Source organism: Medicago sativa, chromosome 2 (assembly GCF_051527215.1).
Source record: "Medicago sativa cultivar Bolivia chromosome 2, Bolivia_mono, whole genome shotgun sequence".
NCBI classification, from domain to species: Eukaryota; Viridiplantae; Streptophyta; class Magnoliopsida; order Fabales; family Fabaceae; genus Medicago; species Medicago sativa.
This window is the reverse complement of record NC_140750.1, coordinates 10,759,737-10,780,826: the sequence shown is the minus strand read 5'-3', so window position 1 is coordinate 10,780,826 and position 21,090 is coordinate 10,759,737. Positions and strand designations below refer to the sequence as shown.

At 34.7% G+C, this 21,090-nt stretch overlaps 1 protein-coding gene and 2 pseudogenes across 3 annotated transcripts; all 3 read right to left on the bottom strand.

Annotated features, from left to right (window-relative positions):
* Positions 1–1,708: 1,708 nt before the first annotated feature.
* On the bottom strand, positions 1,709–5,178 carry LOC146944455 (uncharacterized; annotated as a pseudogene).
* Positions 4,982–6,797, bottom strand: LOC146944454 (F-box protein At4g22280-like; annotated as a pseudogene). Its single transcript, XR_015028036.1, has 3 exons — positions 5,889–6,797; positions 5,507–5,682; positions 4,982–5,096 (listed from the first exon to the last, which is right to left on the bottom strand). The product of XR_015028036.1 is annotated as an F-box protein At4g22280-like (transcript).
* A 748-nt stretch (positions 6,798–7,545) lies between these two features.
* LOC146944453 (uncharacterized) lies at positions 7,546–20,600 on the bottom strand. 2 transcript variants are annotated; one of them, XM_085742848.1, is made up of 13 exons: positions 20,460–20,600; positions 19,755–19,836; positions 19,195–19,298; positions 18,873–18,999; positions 18,166–18,260; positions 17,738–17,861; positions 17,329–17,409; positions 17,061–17,159; positions 16,696–16,854; positions 16,538–16,598; positions 16,352–16,419; positions 8,348–8,521; positions 7,546–8,234 (listed from the first exon to the last, which is right to left on the bottom strand). In XM_085742848.1, the coding sequence occupies exons 1-13, from the start codon at positions 20,495–20,497 to the stop codon at positions 7,779–7,781; spliced, it is 1,668 nt and encodes a 555-aa protein (XP_085598974.1). In that variant the 5' UTR covers positions 20,498–20,600; the 3' UTR covers positions 7,546–7,778. The 2 variants fall into 2 exon arrangements, with proteins under 2 accessions (XP_085598974.1, XP_085598975.1); XM_085742849.1 differs by having other exon boundaries at positions 7,546–8,177.
* Between the last annotated feature and the right edge of the window lie 490 nt (positions 20,601–21,090).

Here is a 21,090-nt window from a genome sequence, read left to right as displayed (position 1 = left end):
TTATTATAAAAAACACAAGTTTCAAGTCAAAATTACTACTTTAAACTTCTTAACATGTGCATTACTACTTTAAACTTCTTAACATGTGCAAATTTGCACATGATAGAAAAACCCATTTATTTTTGACATCAAAATTTATTAGATAATGAGAGAAGTACAAAGTGCACTCAACCCACAAATCGGAAAAAGTATAAGGGGTACTTGTCCCATAAAATATAAAGAAATTCATCAAGTGAGTGAAAATTGGAAAAATATGAAAATGAAACTCAAGTAACTTTGAAGATGTAGGGAAACATAGGTCTGCAACACATCCGAATAAGTTAAGGTGAAAAGTGTTGAGTTCCCATAACAATATTTGATAATGTGCAAATAACATAACAACCAAAAGCTCAAAAGTCAAAACTATGGTTACTACAACAAATAAAAAACTATGACAAAAATGTTGATATGCAACAAACTTTGAACAATAAGTGTTTATTGCACAGGAACAATTGAACATGAAGCATTTAAACACAAAATTCAAACAAGTTATCGTTGTAGGAGCTCACTAGTCTAATTACCAACACAATAGTGGGATGTAAATGAAAAAAAAAATCTATACTCTGCCTACTCAGTCATCCATATACAAGCTTCTTACTCGATCCATATTCTACTTCATCCGTGCTTTACGTATACTCAAACTAATTCTCAAGGAAACAATATTATAGTATTGTATTTACTGTCAAATGCTCAAATTTTGATGTGTTCTCTGCTGCTTTGAAATTTACTTACCAAAGACGTGACAGACGCAATATTGTTAGAATGATTCAGAAATGAAAATATGCAGAGCATAAAAAAGAGGCAAGACAACAAATCAAACCCATAGATTGGCAACAAACCAAGAGTTAAGACAACTAAACCTATAGGTTTAAAATAACACATAGCCCACAGCTTTGTAACAAAATAGTTGAACTGAACAAATGAGACTCTCATCCACATCACACCATGCTCTCCAAATTTAGCAAACAAGAATAAAACACATGGTCATGAAAAAGATATATGAATCTTCTAAAAAGTAAAAGAAGCTAAACAAATTAGAAACAATAGTATGTCAAATACAAGAAAATAAATACTATCTTAAACATGCTAGAAAGATTTCTCTTGGATCAACAGTTCTTGTTAAAGTACATCCATGCATTGCCGTTGAGTTTTTGATTCCGATCTCATGGAAAAACTTATGCTTCACAGATTCTTCTCCACCTTTTGTATTCTCCACCATCCCTTTTGTGCAAAACCCTACATCTATAGCTTCTATTCTTGTGTAAACTTGGTTCTGGTTTCAAATGAAAAAATTAACATCATTAAGAGTATGAACTTGTATTAACTTGTCCACAAACTCAGACAAAAAGACCATTTTCATTTAATCAAACAAGTAAAACATCAAGGAATCGAGAAAATAGGAAGCCAATCCTTATGTTAGCATCTTTAATAATTTAGACGCACGTGTTGCACATCAAACAGAAAACTGAAACAATTACCAATACAAAGGAAAAAAGGAACCAAAAAATTAGTGAGACTGTTCTAAAAATTATCAACTAACAATTTAAAAACATGTATAAGGAAACAGATGCGAATGAACGTTCTATCAAACATGTAAATGGAGACCCAGGGAAGCAAAAACCAAACCAGAAAAATAGTGTTTAACAAGTTGAATACACATTTACCGTAATCAACGTACAATATCAACCTTTGCAGATGGTGCATTTTGAAGCAAAAAGTCCACAATTTCCTTAGGTACTATGGACGATGAGAATGAAAAAGACTTCTCTACCTTCAGCGACTTCAAGTTATACAAGGAAGGGAACTCAAGGTTCAATAAATCCGGAACTAAGGAGAGAACCTAATCAATGATAGATGACCTTGAATCAGGATCAACTTAATGCAAATCATTTTTTACATGCTAAAACTGTTTTAGTAAAAAGTAAAAACTGAAATTTCAACCAGCAAGAATATCAGAACTTTAAGTGAAAATGCTGAAACTTTTGGTAAAGTACCTTAAGTGTATTTGAACAAACCGTCAATGATTCGATATTAGATAGCCCAGTCAGCCAGTTGAATAGAACCAAAGGAGTATCTGCGGAATTTGGCAGCATTAGTCCAGAAATATTTACATGCTTGATGGAAGAGAGATTGCACCTGCTCCCACACAATTTCTGAAGAGAAGCACCCGAATAAACAAAACTACAAAGACTTGGAGTGGATAATTCAAATTCGAAACTCTTCCAAAGATAGGAAGTTAGTATTGTTAAATTGGCAAGTGTGACACGATATGCAAAGGTTTTGTTTATCACGAACAGTACAACTGTCAATGACCAAAGTATTTAATTTGTTAAATGCTGAAAAGGGGTCGGTAGAACCATCATTGCCAACACAAAAGATTACATTGCGTAGCGACAAGTCTGTAATTGCTGGCATATTCAGAGAATTAGGAAATAATGCCCCCGGCCCCCCAAGAGAAAGTTTAAGATATGTTAAAGTGTGACATGAAAAGAAGGGATGGGGAAATTGTCGAATATCACATGTGACATAGATTTGTAATCGCTGGACATTATGTGAAAAAGCATATTTCAAAACATTAATAATAGGGGCTAACTCATTGTTTTAGACTTGGAAAAGATAAACAAAATATTATTTTGCCACATCATAAAGTTTGTACTCGTCCGTAACTCTATTGTTAACAGGGTCCATAAGTGATGTAATTCTATCTACCTTCCTCCTAGAAGAATATGCCGCATGAAAAATTTTGGTGTTGAGGTCTCCGTCTCACAACCAATGGGTTTTAGCTCTTTGATGCCAAACCGCATCCTCTTGTATCAACAACTGAGTCATTCGGTTTCGAAGATCATTGAAATAATGTATATTATCGTTGTCTACTTGACCTCTCATTCTATCAATCTGTTTACGACATGTATCAATGTCGAGTTTGAGATTGTTGAAGTTGTTTTTGCTCCAATCCGAGAGATCACTCGCACACAAATCCAATTTATTAACAATTGGATTACTTCCATAAGATTTCCATTTGTCTGTTGCAAAGTTGTTGAAATTCGGATCCGCAAGCCAAGCATTCTCGAATTTAAACCTGAGAACCAATTCTTCTATTACTGATTTCCGGTTTGCATAAAAGCATAATAGGATAATGGTCAGACAAAGGGGTTGGCAAATTTTCTAATACTGGCTTTGGGAACTGCTGCCAGTTTTCCGTAGCAAGTGCGTGGTCCAGTCGTTTTTCTACAGATCAACTAGTGTTAAGACTTTTGAACCAAGTATACTGTATAGATAAACCCTTTTGAATGAACATCGGACAGACCAACATCACAGAGTTTCAAAATCCGTTAATTAGCCAATTAGCCCTGTCATTATTTCCTTTCTTCTCTTGAGGTGAAAGGATATCATTGAAGTCACCTAGAATACACCGAAGGAAATTCCAAACATTACGGCGTCCTCCACCAATAGGAAAGCCATAGTACCCAGTCAAATGCCATTTACCCTTGTTGGCCTCTATAATTTCAGTATCAATGTGATTGACCAAGTAATTTGTAATTCCAGTATAACACAAGACCACTGTTGTCTATTAAGAGTAAAGCAAAACTCAAAGCCCAAGATGTATTTCAATTCCTCATTTTTATTATTAGTAGAAATAGTCACACAAATTAAGAGGATGTCTGATTTATAACTCCACTCTTGAACTTCCTAAGATAAATGTTATTTGGACATCAATTTTTTTCTTCAACAAACTCCTTTCATCTCAAATTATAAGGAAAAATATAATTTCACATTAATTAAGAAAATTAAAACATGATAATTTAGAGTATAGTTTCTTGTGTTCTACTTAGAATAAATTTCATCTAAAGATGTAAAAATAATTTTCATTGGTTATTGGTAATGGAGAAAATGGGAAAAAGAGCAAATCGAATGCAATTTGCGTATAATTTCACTTTAAAAAAAATGATTTTTTGAAGTAACATTATTAAATATCATAAAAATTGATCTTTTTTGCTTGTAACTTGGGACAAAGAAAATGAGTTTTTGCTTCCTTATAATTTGGGGCATAGAGAGTATATATGTATAAACCGTGTGTATATGAATTTATTTAATAAGTCGTGGAGAAACCGAGTTTGACTCTTGATAAAAACAATTCTTAAACATACTTTACTTATCGAAACGACAAAACTCAAAATTAACAAGAGTCATTTCCCCTATAACTGGAGGGTTAGCATGAAAAAACAAGTTTTATTTTAAATTAACTTTGAAAATAAATACATACAAACACAATCCCGTTATTTCAAAATTAATTATAATCATAAAGATTATTATTGTATTTCCAACAATACACAAATTTTTTATTTTCACTTTGATTTTGTCGCATTATTTGAAATGTTTTGCTAACAACACGTAAAATCTAGCTAAAATAACTAATAATTTACAAGAGGTTTAAATACGGGATGTAAATAAAAAATCCATATTCTACTTGCACAATCATACATACAAGCTACTTACTCAATCCATATTCTACTTCATCCATATTCTCAAGCTACTTACACAATCATGCATGCGTTACGTATTCTCAAGCTACTTCTCAAGGCACAATATTGTAGTATTGAATTTACTGTCAAATGCTCAAATTTTGATGTGTTCTACACTGCTTTGAAATTTACTAACCAAAGAAGTGACAGAAGCAATATTGTTAAATTGATTCCGCAATGAAAATTTGCAGAGCATTAAAAAAGAGGCAAAGACAACAAATAAAACCTAGATTGGCACCAAACCAAGAGTTAGGACAACAAAACCTATAGTTTGAAAATAACACATAACCCACAGGTTTCTCTTGTATTAAATACAAGAAAATAAATCTTAAACATGCTATCTAGCATGTAGAAAGATTTCTCTTGGATTGAGAGGTCTTGTTAAAGTGCATCCATGCATTGCCGTGAGTTTTTGATTCCGATCTCATGACAAAACTTATGCATCACAGATTCTTCTCCACCTTTTGTATTCATCGCCATTCCTTTTGTGCAAAACCCAGCATTCATAACTTCAATTCTTGTGTAAACTTGGTTCTGGTCTCAAATGAAAAAATTAACATCATTAAGAGTATGAACTTGTATTAACTTGCCCATAAACTCCAGCCAAAAAGACCATTTTCATTTTATCAAACAAGTAAGACATCAAGAAATCGAGAAAATAGGAAGCCAATCCTTATGTTAGCATCTTTATTAATTTAGACGCATGTGTTGCACATCAAACAGAAAACTGAAACAATTACCAATACAAAGGAAAAAAGGAACGACAAAATTAGTGAGACTGTTCTAAAACTTATCAACTAACAATTGACAAACATGTATAAGGAAACAGATGCGAATGAATTAAACAATATTATCAACGTTCTATCAAACATGTAAATGGAGACCCAGAGAAGCAAAAACCAAACCAGAAAAAATAGAGTTTAACAAGTTGAATACGCATTTACCTTAATCAACGTACAATATCAACCTTTGCAGACGGTGCATTTTGAAGCAAACAGTCCACTATTTCCTTAGGTACTATGGACGATGAAAATGAAAAAGACTTCTCTACCTTCAGTGACTTCAAGTTATACAACAAAGGGAACTCAAGGTTCAATAAATCCGGAACTAAGGAGAGAACCTAATCAATGACATGTGACCTTGAATCAGGATCAACTTAATGCAAATCAATTTTTTTATATAAATTGGAACTTAAAAAAAGCAAGTATTTTACTCAGAAAAGTTATTGTAGTAAAAAGTAAAAACTGAAATTTCAACCAGCAAGAATATCACAACTTTAAAATGAAAATGCTAATATTTTCTCAAAAGAAACATTTTGTAAAGTACCTTAAGAGTATTTGTAGAAACCGTCAATGATTCGATATTAGCAAGCTCAATCAGCCAGTCGAATAGAACCAAAGGAGTATCCACGGAATTCTTCTCCATTAGTCCGTAAATACTTGCATGTTTGATGGAAGAGAGATTGCACATGCTCCCACACAATTGCTGAAGAGGATCACCCGAATAAACAAAATTACAAAGACTTGGAGTGGATAATTCAAATTCGAAACTACTCTAATGATAGGAAGATAGTATTGTTAAATTGGCAAGTGTGGCACTCGATATGCAAAGGTTTTGTTTATCATGAACAGTACAACTGTCAATGACCAAAGTATTTAGTTTGTTAAATGCTGAAAAGGGGTCGACACAACCATCATTGCCAACACAGAAGATAAAACTGTGGAGCAACAAGTCTGTAATTGCTGGCAAATTGAGAGAATTAGGAAATAATGCCCCCCTCCCAAGAAAAAGTTTAAGAGATGTTAAAGTGTGACATGAAAAGAAGGAATGGGGAAATTGTTGAATATCACATCTGACATCAATTTGTAATTGCTGGACATTATGTGAAAAAGCATATTTCAAAAATTTTTTGAGTATGTAAGGCCTCATGGCACCATGACTGTGAAAATCAAGGGTGTGCAGTGCGGTTGTGTCATTGCGTAGAGTCAAAATGTTAGAGACAAATTTGGTGAAATCCTTGAGATACCTAAAATGTCTAGTAGTTAATTTAAGAATGGAAAGATATTTCCAGAGATTCTTCCAAGTTGTTGAGAGTATACAAGTTTGTACAGCTTCTTTTGGGTCCAAAAAGGAGAGTATGTGAAGTAGAACACACTCCGGCAAATCACTGAGTCTGTCTTGTTTATTCTTCTCTTGGTTATGGTTATGGTTATGGTTATGCCTTCTTCTCTTCATTGGTTATCTCACAGAGAATAGAAAAACGATTCTGCAACAAAGTGACGTTGAATTGAAACTATTGGTTATGGCTATGGTTTTTTTTTTTTTTTTGGTTACTTATGGTTATGGCTTTTAAAACCTACTAAATCACTACTTAAACGTCATTTTTTTACCAGTAATAAACTTTTACATTTCCCAAATTAAACACACCAATTAATACGCAGGACTTTTTCTTTTTCCTATACCACTTTCAATCTAGTAGTAAATGACACAAAAGTTGATTACTGCCTAAAATCCCATTAAGACCATTCACCTTCCTCTACGAATTCCAACAAGTCAAATTGTTCAGACTCCCTTTTTGTTTTTCCCCTTTAATTACCAATTCCACTGCTACTCTTGCATTTACCAATAAGGACTAAAAGCAACAATATTTGAATTTGTAGGATTGAATCTAAACAAAAAAACTTAAGGGATTAAAACAAACAAAAAAACCCAATGTAATTGCAGGGACTAAAATCTTCACAATAATTATGAATTTTTTTCCAGGTAAAATGAGGCAATATTATTACATGGAAGAGGAGGGTTGGGTAGCACAAATGGTTTGACTTGAGCTAAGGAATAAAGAGATGTAGATCCTGGGTTAAAACCCGGAGGAAGGAGTAAATATTAATCTAATTACTAACATATACGTGGAAGGAAAAATGCGGCAAAATTTAACAAATGCATCTGAGAAAGGCTCAGAAAACATCATGCATAAACATAAGCCTGAGGCAATAAATTGAGAAATCCATAACCCTTTGTTGTATGAGTGTAAAAACACAACAATCCTCTCTTACATTCAAAGAACATTAACTGATCTTTTAAATGATAATTCACACCTGCTAAACTTACACACAAGAAACTCGTTTCTTTTGTCAAGCATTTTACAAACTACAAACTCTTTTCCTCTATAGTGACAAAAACAATGTATAACCTCCTATATTGATAAATAAGACTTGACTATTTTAGCTGTTTGTTACTGTTTCTTAAAAAGTTGAAATCCCATCGACGCATTAAGCCGTTCATGACATGCCCTGCTGGATTCCTAATGACAGTTAACGTGGCTTTTGTTTTATGTGATATATCAATCTCTGATGAACATTTTGAGCTAGCAGAACTATCACTATGTGAAGAACATGTATTGCCAGATGAAGTGTCCAGTGATGATGGTGATGAGGCTGCATTTGACTCAGCTTTCGATGGCTCACAGACATTAAATGCTGCTGCGTTAGTGATTTGTGCTGCTGAATGCATGCTGTGTTTGACTAAAGACGATTCTGTCTCCATAGGTTTGGAAATCTCGTGTGAAGAAGCATGTGAGTCATCTTTATCAGATGATTTTAACGGTGGTTGTTCTACCTGCAGATATTGTATTTCGCATTCTTTTAGAGATTCTATCAATGCTTCCATCAACATCTGAATATAATATGGAGAAGACTATAAAAACAACAATTCATCTTTTATTGTATAATAACATCATGCATTCAAAATTTCAAACTATGTGTATGATAGCCAACAAGTAGACTTACTCTTTGTTCTTCCTCTGCATTAGATGGAATGCCGGTAAGGTCATCAAGATGATATTCCACATACTGATCATCATCCAACATGGCAGGAACGCGAGGATCATATAGATTACCATTTGATAGTTCAAAGCTAAGCATTGTTGACGATGATGAGGAAAAGTCATCACATTTCTCTTCCTGTTGGACAAGAATATCATTCAAAATTAGTGAAATCTAGTTCCTTGATAAGTGCTAGGAAGTGATATTTTCATGTTATATTTTAAGCACTTTTGTTACTTGTTTTGCAAGAAATTTAAGGAAAAGCCGAGATAAAAGCGATAATTGCCTTATTACGCTTTAATTGCCTTACTTTACCCAATTGTGCAGGATTTGACCTCAAGACACTAAGCAAGCATGAAAAAGCCAAGAAAAGTGCAAAAGGCCGCAAGTACTACACTGCTCGCGAGGCGAGCACAGCAGCTCGCAGTGGCGAGCTTCAAAACAAAGCCAAAAGGCCGTGAGCACCCCCTTGCTCGCGAGGCGAGCAGAGCTACTCGCCGTTGCGAGTAAGGGCGGTTTGACCCTCCCAGGGTGACGTGGCAGAAGCTTAATGGTGAAGGAAACAGTACTCGCCATGGCGAGTAAGGCTGCTCGCGAGGCGAGCTCAAGCATAGTGGGAATTCTATAAATAGCCCACTTGCTATTCTTTGTAAATATCTTATCATATCTTAGCTTGATATTTTCTTAGCTTCTCTTAGGTTTTAGTTTAGATATTTTCATAGGGAGAAGTAAGGTAGTTCTTCATTGAGTAAGATTGGTTTTGGAAGTTGGATCTTAATACTTTGTTGAGACATCACAAGTGTAATGAATCCTTCCTTTTCAATCCATCCTTGCATGGCTTCCATGATGATGAGTAGCTAAATACCCTTTGTTGGGATGAGAGGTACTTGATCTTGCTAAACATGTAATCCTTTTTATCTTGCAATATATGGTTCTAGCAATTTATATTCAATATTGTTGTTATTCTTGTGTTAATGCTTTCAATGAGATTCAAGATGCTTTGGACACAAACTCTTGAATCTTGAGCTAGAATAGCAATATATCTTAGGTTAACTTACTTGACATCTTTGTTAATCTTGCGATAATCACCATAATCAAGAGTTAAATGCTTTCGGATACTTAATCAGGCTGGACACGGTCGATTAAGTCATCCGATCGACTTTGTTATCGTTTAAGGGATTTGGACACGAATGTTTAAACGATACCTTAGAAATAATTATATCGCTTTGGACACGAAGGATAGTTTAGAATTGATTGTGATAATGTTGTTTATAAAGCTAGAATTCATATGGATCAATTAGGTTACGTGTGACGCTTGGTTAAGGAACGCTACTCCTAACAAGTTTCAATCCTTATTTATCTCAACTTTTACTTTTTGCAATTAGTTTAGCTAGATACATTTCAATTCAAACAAACAAGTACTCTTAATACTTTGAATGATAATCGATGTTAAACTGTCATTGATAACGCACTATTCCCTGTGGAGACGATACAAAAATACTTATCTTGTTTGATGCAAAATTACTTCATCAAAATGGCGCCGTTGCCGGGGAATGGTGTTTAGTTATTATAGATAGAACGATTGATATATCGTTTTAAGTATTTGTATATAATCCGTAAATAGTTTTATTTATTTGATAGTTGTTTGTATTAACCCCTTGTTGATAAACAAAGAAAAGTTTCTTGTAAGTTGTGTCCGTTTTAGGATCACCACCAAGCCAAAATCATGGCTGATCATGGTTACTTCAACTTCTATACTCCACCCGAGTATGAATCCTATCCGCAGTATCAGCAACATTCTTATGAAGATGAGAGATACAAGGTGATTGAAAATACTTTGAACATCTTCATGCAACAATCCATGATAAACATGCAAATCACCAACCAAAGATCGAAGACTTTATCACTTCAAATTGGGTTGATTCAAGCACAAATCATGGATAGCCAAGCCAACAATCAATCCACTCTTAGAGAACAAGAAAATAATCCAAACATGTTTGAGAGAGTCGGAGAGATTGTTGAAGAAGTTTGTGTTCAAAATGAGGTAGTTACAAATGTTGATATTAAAGAAGCAAGGGTGGTTGAGGAAAAGGAACGGTTACAAATCAAGGAAGATTTAATGGTAACAAGAGGGAAGAAGATGAACAAGGTTGAAATCGATCGAGTCATTGATGAAATTTGCACCTTGTTCAATAAACCAAAGCTAGGGAGGTCATGGACTCCAAATCATTTGTTCCTAAAGTTCATGGAATTTCTCCCAAAGCGAAGGAGTACAAAAGATGATGTGCTTTCCGTTTCATTTTGGCCGCCCTAACCAAAAAGGCGTCGAGCTAAAGACGTAAAACAAGCGCTAGTTGGGAGGCAACCCAACGTTGTAAGTCTTTTTTACTGCTTTCTAGGCATATTATTTATTAGGATCATGTGCATACATCAAACCATCTAAAGCAGGAGCCAAAAAGAAAACCAAAAATTCAAAATTGTCATCACTCGCGAGGCGAGTAAGTCTGCTCGCCACTGCGAGCATGCAGGTAGTCAAAATGGGTCAAACGACCAAATCACTCGCCACAGCGAGTAGTGTTGCTCGCGAGGCGAGTAAGCTCAGTTGGGCAGTTACACATCCCAAGGCCACTAACTCACATTAACTCCCCCATTATTTTCCTTAACCACCCATCATTATCCTTTCCCTTATCATTTTCGTTTTACACTCTCTCTCATCAAAATTTTTCACATTCTTCTCTCTATTTTTCATCACTAACCCTAAATCTTCAAAGTATCCAAATCTTTTCTCTTTATTTTGCAAATTGCATCAGTTTAATCTTCCCACAGGTTTGTTTCTTCAACTTCTATTTTTCAATTTCGAATTCATGTAAACCCTAGGATTAGAAGATTGATTTTTGTTGAAACTGTTGTTCTGATTTAGAACCCATATGCCTAAGAGAAAACAGAATCATGTACAATTTTGTATTGCTTTTCTTTCTTAGCCACATCTTTTGAGTAACCCTTTTTGTAAATTTTTGAAAATAAAAATTAGGGTTTTGTGGCATAAAATTAAATTATAAAGCAAAGGCATGATTCAGTTCATATTTAGGTCACTAAAAGGGGCGCAATTGCTTTATTTAGGGTTAGGATACCTTTTGAAACTGAACCACTGTTAAAAATTCGATTTTGGCCAATATCTGGGTCACTCGCCGTGGCGAGCTTCATCACTCGCGAGGCGAGTGTTCTTCTTAAACCCAGATTTTTTCTGCTTACTCGCCATGGCGAGTAGAGCTGCTCGCGAGGCGAGTAGCTTCAGAACTTGAAAATTTTTGTTCTGGTTTCCATTCTTAGTGATGCCAGTTATGCTGATTTGTTTCCATACTGATATTTAACTGTTATATTGTATTGTGTATGGATTTCCTGGCTGTTTTGCAGGTATGGCTCCTAAGAATCCTCAAAAGAGAAAGAAGGGTGAAACCTCTGCACCCCAACCCTCTAGAAACCAAAACTTCGACTCATCCAGGTTTAAAACCCGTTACCATCAGGATAGGTACGTCGAGTTACTCGACCAAAACATGTGGGCTGAGAGAGTGTTTAACATAAGCCCTAACGGACCTTACGGGGAGATTGCTAAACTTTTGAAAGACCAAGGGTGGGATAGACTGTGAAACCCCATGACCAACCTAAATGCTGAGCTTGTGCGTGAGTTTTACGCCAATGCTCTTCCAGAAAACCCCTTCACTGATATTTTCCCATATGAGACTGTTGTCCGGGGTCGCACCATTAAATTTGATAGGGCAGCCATCAACAAATACCTTGGCAATCCCTTCGAACTACCCCATGACCATGAATATGATGAATTTCACACCAAACAAAACTTGGGGCACTTTAAGGTTGATGAAACTCATGAAGAAATCAAACGATTTCTTTTGCTTGAGGGTTTCAATTATGACAAGAGTGAAGCCGGGAGAGAACACCGCTGCCAATACAAATTCATGACTAACCCGGCCAAAATAATCCAAAAGTTTATCCTCTACAATGTCATGCCAAGTAGCCACATGTCCGATTGTGTTGTGGAAGTGTGCCCTCTTATCTACTACATTCTTAAGGGCAAACCCGTGGATATAGCTCGAACCATTGCTTGGGAGTTGAGGAAAGTCGCTTTACAAGGGAAGGGTGAGCCAGCAGCCCGCCTATTCTTCCCCGGTCTCATCATGGGACTCATTAAGGATACCGGTATGAAGCTTCCTTCTGCCGTTCATGAGAAAATTCGCAACCCCATCAATGATATTTTCATCACCCGTTTCATCATGGGTGAATCTAAGAAAGATAAAGGTAAGGGGAAGCAAGCTTCATCTTCTCAGGCACCTCCTCCACAGGAAGAACCCATGCCATTCCAACCCACTGCTGCCTTTGATTTTGCTAGCTACGTTCAGTGGCAACATCAAAGCAATATGCACACTTGGAATATGCTGACAGCCCAAAACCGTGCAAACACCTACTTCCAACAATCTCAGTATGTCATGCAGCAGCAAGTAGGCTACCCACAGGAGGTGATGGATCAGTTCATGACACCACAGGCTTTTCAGAACTATGTTAATTGGCCTGAGGGCATGCCAGGTCCATATGGAGGGGTTGGAGACTTTGCAGGGCATGAGAATGCAACCATGGGAGAAAATGTAGGTGGTGATGAGGATGATGATAGAGATGATCCAGCAAATGTACCGAGTGCTACATCTTCTCACGATGGCTCGGATGATGATATGCAATCTTAAGGAGGAGGAAAAGTCTTGAAAGCCAGTTCTTCATAGAGTGATTTTATCAAGCTTTCATTCATTTTCTTGCTGTCTTCCTTATATTTCATTTGCTTTCTCTTTTGATACTTTTTGAACAATGTTACTTCTTTTGTGTTTTGATTTAGCACTAATGACTCAGTTTATTTTTGTATTAGTACAATCGTATTGTGTTATGTTGTATTGTGTTTCGTTGGCACAATTAATTTAATTAGTATTGTGATGTCTTATTTATCTTAGTATTGTTTATTTTCGTATTATGATTAGTCAAATTCATGTTTAGCATATATATATTTTTTTGTATGATCAAGTACCCTTGTGGTTTTAATAGCCAAAGCTTAAATTTCAATTCTCAGATGATTGATATTGATTCATAGTTACAATTAAAAGCGCAAAGCCAAGGTACAATTTTCCAGTTTTTCTAGTTTTTTTACTCGAATATGGAACGAGTACTTTGCGCAAATTTCATTTCATTTAGTTCTTTACAATAATTTATTTGTTTGTGAACCACTTAGTACTAGCTAAAAGTGAGGAAACCTCAAATGTTTGTACATATGCAAGGAGACCGGCTTTCATTGATTAACTCAGTTGTTTTATGTTAAATCCAATAATTGTTTTTAATTGTGTGAAGGCATGGAAGTGATCAAGGCACATTTTTTGTTATTGAGTGAAACTTACTTGACCACAAATAGCCTACCTTGTGAGAAGAGCGAGTATTTGCTAACCCATTTGAGCCAAATGAATCGGAGTCATCAATTATGAACTGTCAATTTCATAAGCACAATGCTTGATGAAGTTGCCTTTAAATTTTTCAAAATTCAGTTCATCTTTGACGCACTTTAGGACTCTGAGTTGTTTTTAATTGTTGAACCCCAAACTTTCAATGTTATTTGTCCCTTTTGCCTTAGAGTAAAGGAACATTCAAATAGGGTGTATTTTGATTCAAGTTGGGGAGAGAAGGTAGATGTAAATCTTTTGTCAAGTACAATGGTGTAATTTTATCTTTGATCAAGACAACATGTTGTTGTAAATACAAAAAGAAAAGAAAAACAATGTGTACATGAAAAGAAAAAGAAAAAGAGAAAAAGAAAGAAAAATCCAAAAAGAAAATAAGTTGTCAAGATCAAAGTGCTTCATGTTTAAGCACCAAGGGTTTGTAATGATTGGTAGGAAAGGTTGTGAAATTTAATGGTTGATACAAGGAATGTTCCTAATTGTTAGGCTTTTTGATTTCAATTGCCCCACATATGACATTTCTTTTGTAGCCAAGCCAAGTTATAACCCTCAAAGACCTTTTGATCCATGTTCTTTATGCCTTTTGAAATGATATTTGGATGGACACATAACTTGATTGGAATGTTAACTTGATTTCCGGATGTGTGTTCATAACCCTCATTTGTTTGTTTTCAATTGTTTATCTACTTTCAAAGAAGTGTGTTAGGTGTGGTTCGTGAATATATGTATTATTGTTTTGAACTATTTGGCATGAGCTTTGTACATAGGACTCATCTCATATTAGTAGTAGAATTCTAAATTAGTTGGAAACTTAGCCTTGCACGCACATTCATTTTGAATCATTATCTGAGAAAGTTTTCAAAACCTTTTGTACTTGTGTCTTGTTCTATTAACTTGTTTGATTTTCAATCTTTTGTTTGAGGACAAACAAAGAGTTAAGTTGGGGAGAGTTTGATAAGTGCTAGGAAGTGATATTTTCATGTTATATTTTAAGCACTTTTGTTACTTGTTTTGCAAGAAATTTAAGGAAAAGCCGAGATAAAAGCGATAATTGCCTTATTACGCTTTAATTGCCTTACTTTACCCAATTGTGCAGGATTTGACCTCAAGACACTAAGCAAGCATGAAAAAGCCAAGAAAAGTGCAAAAGGCCGCAAGTACTACACTGCTCGCGAGGCGAGCACAGCAGCTCGCAGTGGCGAGCTTCAAAACAAAGCCAAAAGGCCGTGAGCACCCCCTTGCTCGCGAGGCGAGCAGAGCTACTCGCCGTTGCGAGTAAGGGCGGTTTGACCCTCCCAGGGTGACGTGGCAGAAGCTTAATGGTGAAGGAAACAGTACTCGCCATGGCGAGTAAGGCTGCTCGCGAGGCGAGCTCAAGCATAGTGGGAATTCTATAAATAGCCCACTTGCTATTCTTTGTAAATATCTTATCATATCTTAGCTTGATATTTTCTTAGCTTCTCTTAGGTTTTAGTTTAGATATTTTCATAGGGAGAAGTAAGGTAGTTCTTCATTGAGTAAGATTGGTTTTGGAAGTTGGATCTTAATACTTTGTTGAGACATCACAAGTGTAATGAATCCTTCCTTTTCAATCCATCCTTGCATGGCTTCCATGATGATGAGTAGCTAAATACCCTTTGTTGGGATGAGAGGTACTTGATCTTGCTAAACATGTAATCCTTTTTATCTTGCAATATATGGTTCTAGCAATTTATATTCAATATTGTTGTTATTCTTGTGTTAATGCTTTCAATGAGATTCAAGATGCTTTGGACACAAACTCTTGAATCTTGAGCTAGAATAGCAATATATCTTAGGTTAACTTACTTGACATCTTTGTTAATCTTGCGATAATCACCATAATCAAGAGTTAAATGCTTTCGGATACTTAATCAGGCTGGACACGGTCGATTAAGTCATCCGATCGACTTTGTTATCGTTTAAGGGATTTGGACACGAATGTTTAAACGATACCTTAGAAATAATTATATCGCTTTGGACACGAAGGATAGTTTAGAATTGATTGTGATAATGTTGTTTATAAAGCTAGAATTCATATGGATCAATTAGGTTACGTGTGACGCTTGGTTAAGGAACGCTACTCCTAACAAGTTTCAATCCTTATTTATCTCAACTTTTACTTTTTGCAATTAGTTTAGCTAGATACATTTCAATTCAAACAAACAAGTACTCTTAATACTTTGAATGATAATCGATGTTAAACTGTCATTGATAACGCACTATTCCCTGTGGAGACGATACAAAAATACTTATCTTGTTTGATGCAAAATTACTTCATCATTCCTAAGTTTGATCTCCTAACCTACTCCCTTCATATCATGCCTTTGATTAAACTTATTACGTATAAATTTATTATTTCACTAATAATAGTTTTTACTAACTCAATAGCCTGTTTGCATGCTATTATTCTGAAATTAGCTAAGAGCAAATAAATACAAACCTCCATCCTGCTCATTGGTCTTTTTAAATGGACCTGCTTAATGGCGTCCATGGTACTTGTCGATGGTTCTGCAACCACCAAAGAAACAATTAAGAGATTTCCACAAATAAGGTCACTATATGCAGATCCTCATGGATAAAAAAATGCTGACAGAACAGTTGACAGAACAAGGTATTTGAGCAATACCTTTGTTTTCAGATGACGGTTCATTTTCATAGCTTAATTCATGCACAGATCGCCAAACATCCTGAGTATAAACACTAGGCTTCAAAATAACGTTGTGGAATGGAATTTTGTATTTTGACTAAAATGGAGCTGAAGAGCTGCATGAATGGTGAATTTACCTTACCAAAGTAATCATTAGTAAAGTCAAAAAAAGATTCCCCGAGCTCATCCTCTGGAGGTTGAAGAACATTGTTAAAAAAGATGTTTATGGAATCAAAATAAAACTGAGGACGTGGCGAGTTGTGGTCTCCGTCAAATTTTATTATGTTTCTGTCTCCCTACAAGCATAAACAGCCACAAAACAAAAAGCAGATGAAGCCATATGAAAGCAGAAATCAAGCTCTAAAGTAGCCGAGATTCACAAAATGTCATATAAAGACATTATTTTAAATCAGTTTATCAGTTAAATATACACCACCAAAAAAAGTTTATCAGTTAAATATGAAAAATAAAAGGAATAAATAGCTCTTAGAGACATATATACCTTGTAAGCCTCGAGTATGCGATCTGAGTGTTGAGGACGTATGAAATCATCATCAATGCCATGCCCTAGTAGAGCAGGAACATAACAAGATTTCGCTGCCTGCAATGCAAACAAATAATGAATGAATACATGAAGGTTTTAAACGTGTGAAAGCCAACATACAGATTTATTCCTTCTCAACATGGATGTTTATGCGTCAAAATTCTTGAAATTTTCCTCTTTCATTAAACTAACTTCTATAGGAAAAAAATCAAAAGGAAAAAGTAACCTTAATGGTGTTCAAGTCCGTTATATCAAATTTTGCCTTCTTCTGGATTGTTCTCCGCATGTATTGAATTGCATATTTCACCTGTAACATGGGAAATAAAATTACAGAGCATTTATGCAATGAACCCATTAGAACATGGTCTTTAACCAGATTTTAAGCAATTGAGCTTCATTTCTTGTGCATATTATTTATTTAATAATAAATGCGGAGAACATAGGGCAATGAGAATATATTCTAATAAGATAAACAAGGTCAATGAAATCAGATGTTAGCCATGAGTTCAAAGTTATTTCATTTCATTTTTGAAAAAAGAGTTCAAAGTTAAAAAGTGCAGTAATGCCTAAATATATTTATATGTTGCAAACTACAAATATTCACAAGTTCCTAGCATAAAATAGAATTCACTCACAGTGAATTTTGGAAGACGGAATCTGTATGTATCTACAAGTTCCATCATCAAATCAACCAAATCAGAGAATGGACTGTCTAAAACCATCCCTGCAATTGAAGGATCCTCAGCACCATACATAAGGCTGCAAGGAATGACATCATCAGAAGCAAGAACAAAACTCAAATGCACTGTAATATTGAATTGCTGCACAATCAGGGATTTTAAGATGAAAAAGCACGTGAGTAGTACAATTCTAATGAGAAGATCGTGTTTGTTTGGGAATGTTTGGAAGGGCTTAGATACATACATGAAAATAAGATTATTTGCATAACAAAAACAAGCATACATGAATATAATATGGTATTCAACCTCTTTGAAGCAATTAACTACAAGTTCTGAGTGATAACTTGATCAGTTTATTGAAGAAGTTAGTAACAAAAACTAACCTAGTCACAGCGCCCATTGAGCGTCCCCATAAGCCAATGAGGGACACATTTTCATCCGTCCGCAGATAGTTGACCACAGCCCTCAGGTCGTCCTTCTGAAAATAGAAAAGAATGTTAAAATTTTGTAATAAAAAATGGCAACAAAACAAATGGTAGTAATCCTTATGCGAACTCCCAGCAGAGTACAAACTCAACTCAAGCATTTATTGTCTACTGTGATATAAGCAATTTCATAAAAAGAAATCAGGGTTACTGGATTAGGCACATGTGACATGATAAAATTCATTATGTAAATGTATGGTATTCCAATATACATGTTACCAAAGTTAATTTGTATCAGTTGGTAATATTTTTGGATTGAATTTGTGATTACGAAGATTTATTGGATGAGTTCCTGTTAGCTTCATCTTAATAGACAGTCCTCTAACTTTCAAAGACATTCACTGATAACAATATCTTCTTTATGTGTGTCCACTCATTCACTTCAATATTCTAATCCCTGCTACACTTATTTTTTTCGCTCTTCTTGACACTTTAATGTCAATTAAGAAAATATTATAGCTACCAATAGTCTTATAGCTACCCATTGTTAAAGTGTGATTATGAAAAATCTAGATCAAGAAAATTAATCCCTAAAGAGATAGCTATAAGTTCACACATAATAATGATAACGGTATTCTTTCAAACATTATTGAGTAAGCACTTACTTCATTCCAACCAAGGGTGACATGCTCCCCTCCTGAAATTCCAGATCCTGAGAAATCAAGAGCAAAAACTGTAATATTTGAAGGAAGTAAAACCATAGCAGCTTCACTGGCATCTACCCTGCATCCACTGCCATAAACATTGCACGATGTAAGCACAACAATATAAAAACTAAAATCAATGCACCATCCACATTCAAGTTCATTTTTTGCAACAAAGAAATGTATCTTCAATTCAAAGCAAATTCAGAAGTGTACAATAAAACTTTGAAGCATCAACTTGTATGCTAACCAGAAAAACTACGGAATATTGTCCTATAGTCACCTGTTTCCATGGCAATATATCACACACGGCAGTGGCTTTCCATCAGGACTGACTATAGGCATGTAATGACTGCATTGAAGAACATCGCCACGGTCGTTTTTTATCTGCAAAATATAAATATTACATGAAAGCCTGATTACTCACATCATCAACTCATTAAGATATACCTCTATGATGGAAACAAAGAATGACATCAACAAGAACTCTCCAATTACATTGATTAATAGTGTGAATAAGGAGTTGATTTGTTCTTATTATATTTATTAGTTTGTTCCTAGAAATAAGGACATAAATCAGAAATTGATTTGTTTCCATTATATGTAATTATTTAGTGTAATTATATGTATAGCCTTGTAACCTCTATATATACACAAGTAATAACAATGAGAAAGGTATCAAGCCATTATTTGTGACAAATAGAATTGAAACATCACATACATGAGTATATTGTTGACAATTTAGTTATTAACTATGAAATATAAAATCATTTTTTGAAGCATTTCCCTAGATCCAATTCTTTTAATGACATACTGAATTTATTGTTTAACCATACTGCATACCTCAACATCCTTCCGTTGAAACCATTTCCCTTTCAGCATGAACTCATTATCCAATAGATCACATTTTGGATCATATTCAGCTCTGCATGCCATAACAGTAACAATCATATTATCACAAAAGTGAGAATTGTAGATAACAGAAGTCGATGCTAGTTCATCTTATGTTTGAGTATAAGTGGAAGAAATTTGCAGTGCATATAAGTTTTTATAATCTCAGATTCACAGTACTATGTAAAGTAAGAGTTACATAACAGAAAGTAAAAGTTTTAGAGGTACTGAAAAATAGATCTAAAATTTCAAACTAAACTAAGTTAACACAATGTAATAGCACACTCCACCAAAACAAAGATAGTTTCGTGATTCTTATGGTGATGCAAAGGAAGTGAAAACACTGATTATACAGCTATACTTATATGTTGCTCTAGCCTCTAGCTATAGAAAATAAAAAGAATAGGATGATTCATAATTATAAACCAAGATTCAATTGTGCCTAGTTGAATTGAAGTTTACAAAAAGACTAAAAACCAAAACTTTGTAATCCATCAAATTTAAACTGAACTAGAAGAAGCATAAGCACAAACCCATCTGAGAATTTAAAGAGAAAAACAGAAAATATGAACCACCAACACAATAAAACAAATTTAAAAAAAAAAAATGTTGAAAAAGTTACACCTCCATAAGAGCAAGAGGATATGAAATGAATACCTTGGTGGACGAATGATGAACTTGACAAGTTGTTCCATGTGTTTGAAATAATCAAAGATGATGAATTTCAGGTGTTGAAGCAAATGTATATCAAATTCAATTCAATGTGATGTCATAAAGTATTTGCACTTGTTACAAGGTAAAGAGAAATTGAGAGAGAGAAATTCTTCTAAGTGACAACTGGGAGACAAAAAAGAAGAATTAAAGAAAAGAAAAAGGACTTGACCAACCAACCTCTTATTGTCTTCTGTTCCCTTCCAACTACTGTCTTTATGTTTATGTTTCTTTTCTTTTGTTGGAAAAAACAATCAAACAAAATAAAAACAAAACATTAAAGTACTACAAAAAAATAAATGTTGTTTTTGTCAACCTGGCTGCCACAAACCAAAATTCCAAGATTATGCTTAACCTACTTGGTGTTGGTGGCATATTTATGCATTGCTAGCTGGTGGTGACCGAATGGAATGTTCATTAATTTTAGTTTCAAACCAAACAATGTGCAATGGTATTTCAAATTATTCGGACTAATCATTGGAGAAAGTCTATCATGGTCACAAATATAAATGTACAGTGTTTAGGCACACACACATAAAAATATTTTTTCTAATAATAAAAAAGAACTTGATAATAA

What these genes read in the sequence shown, in the direction of transcription:
- LOC146944453 (XM_085742848.1), bottom strand. Translation starts at nt 20,497, where the DNA reads ATGGAACAACTTGTCAAGTTCATCATTCGTCCACCAAG. An exon ending in TCCGTCTTCCAAAATTCACT is followed by an intron (nt 17,410 to 17,737) that starts GTGAGTGAATTC and finishes CCCATGTTACAG; the next exon opens with GTGAAATATGCAATTCAATA. An exon ending in ACCGTCATCTGAAAACAAAG is followed by an intron (nt 16,420 to 16,537) that starts GTATTGCTCAAA and finishes TGGTGGTTGCAG; the next exon opens with AACCATCGACAAGTACCATG.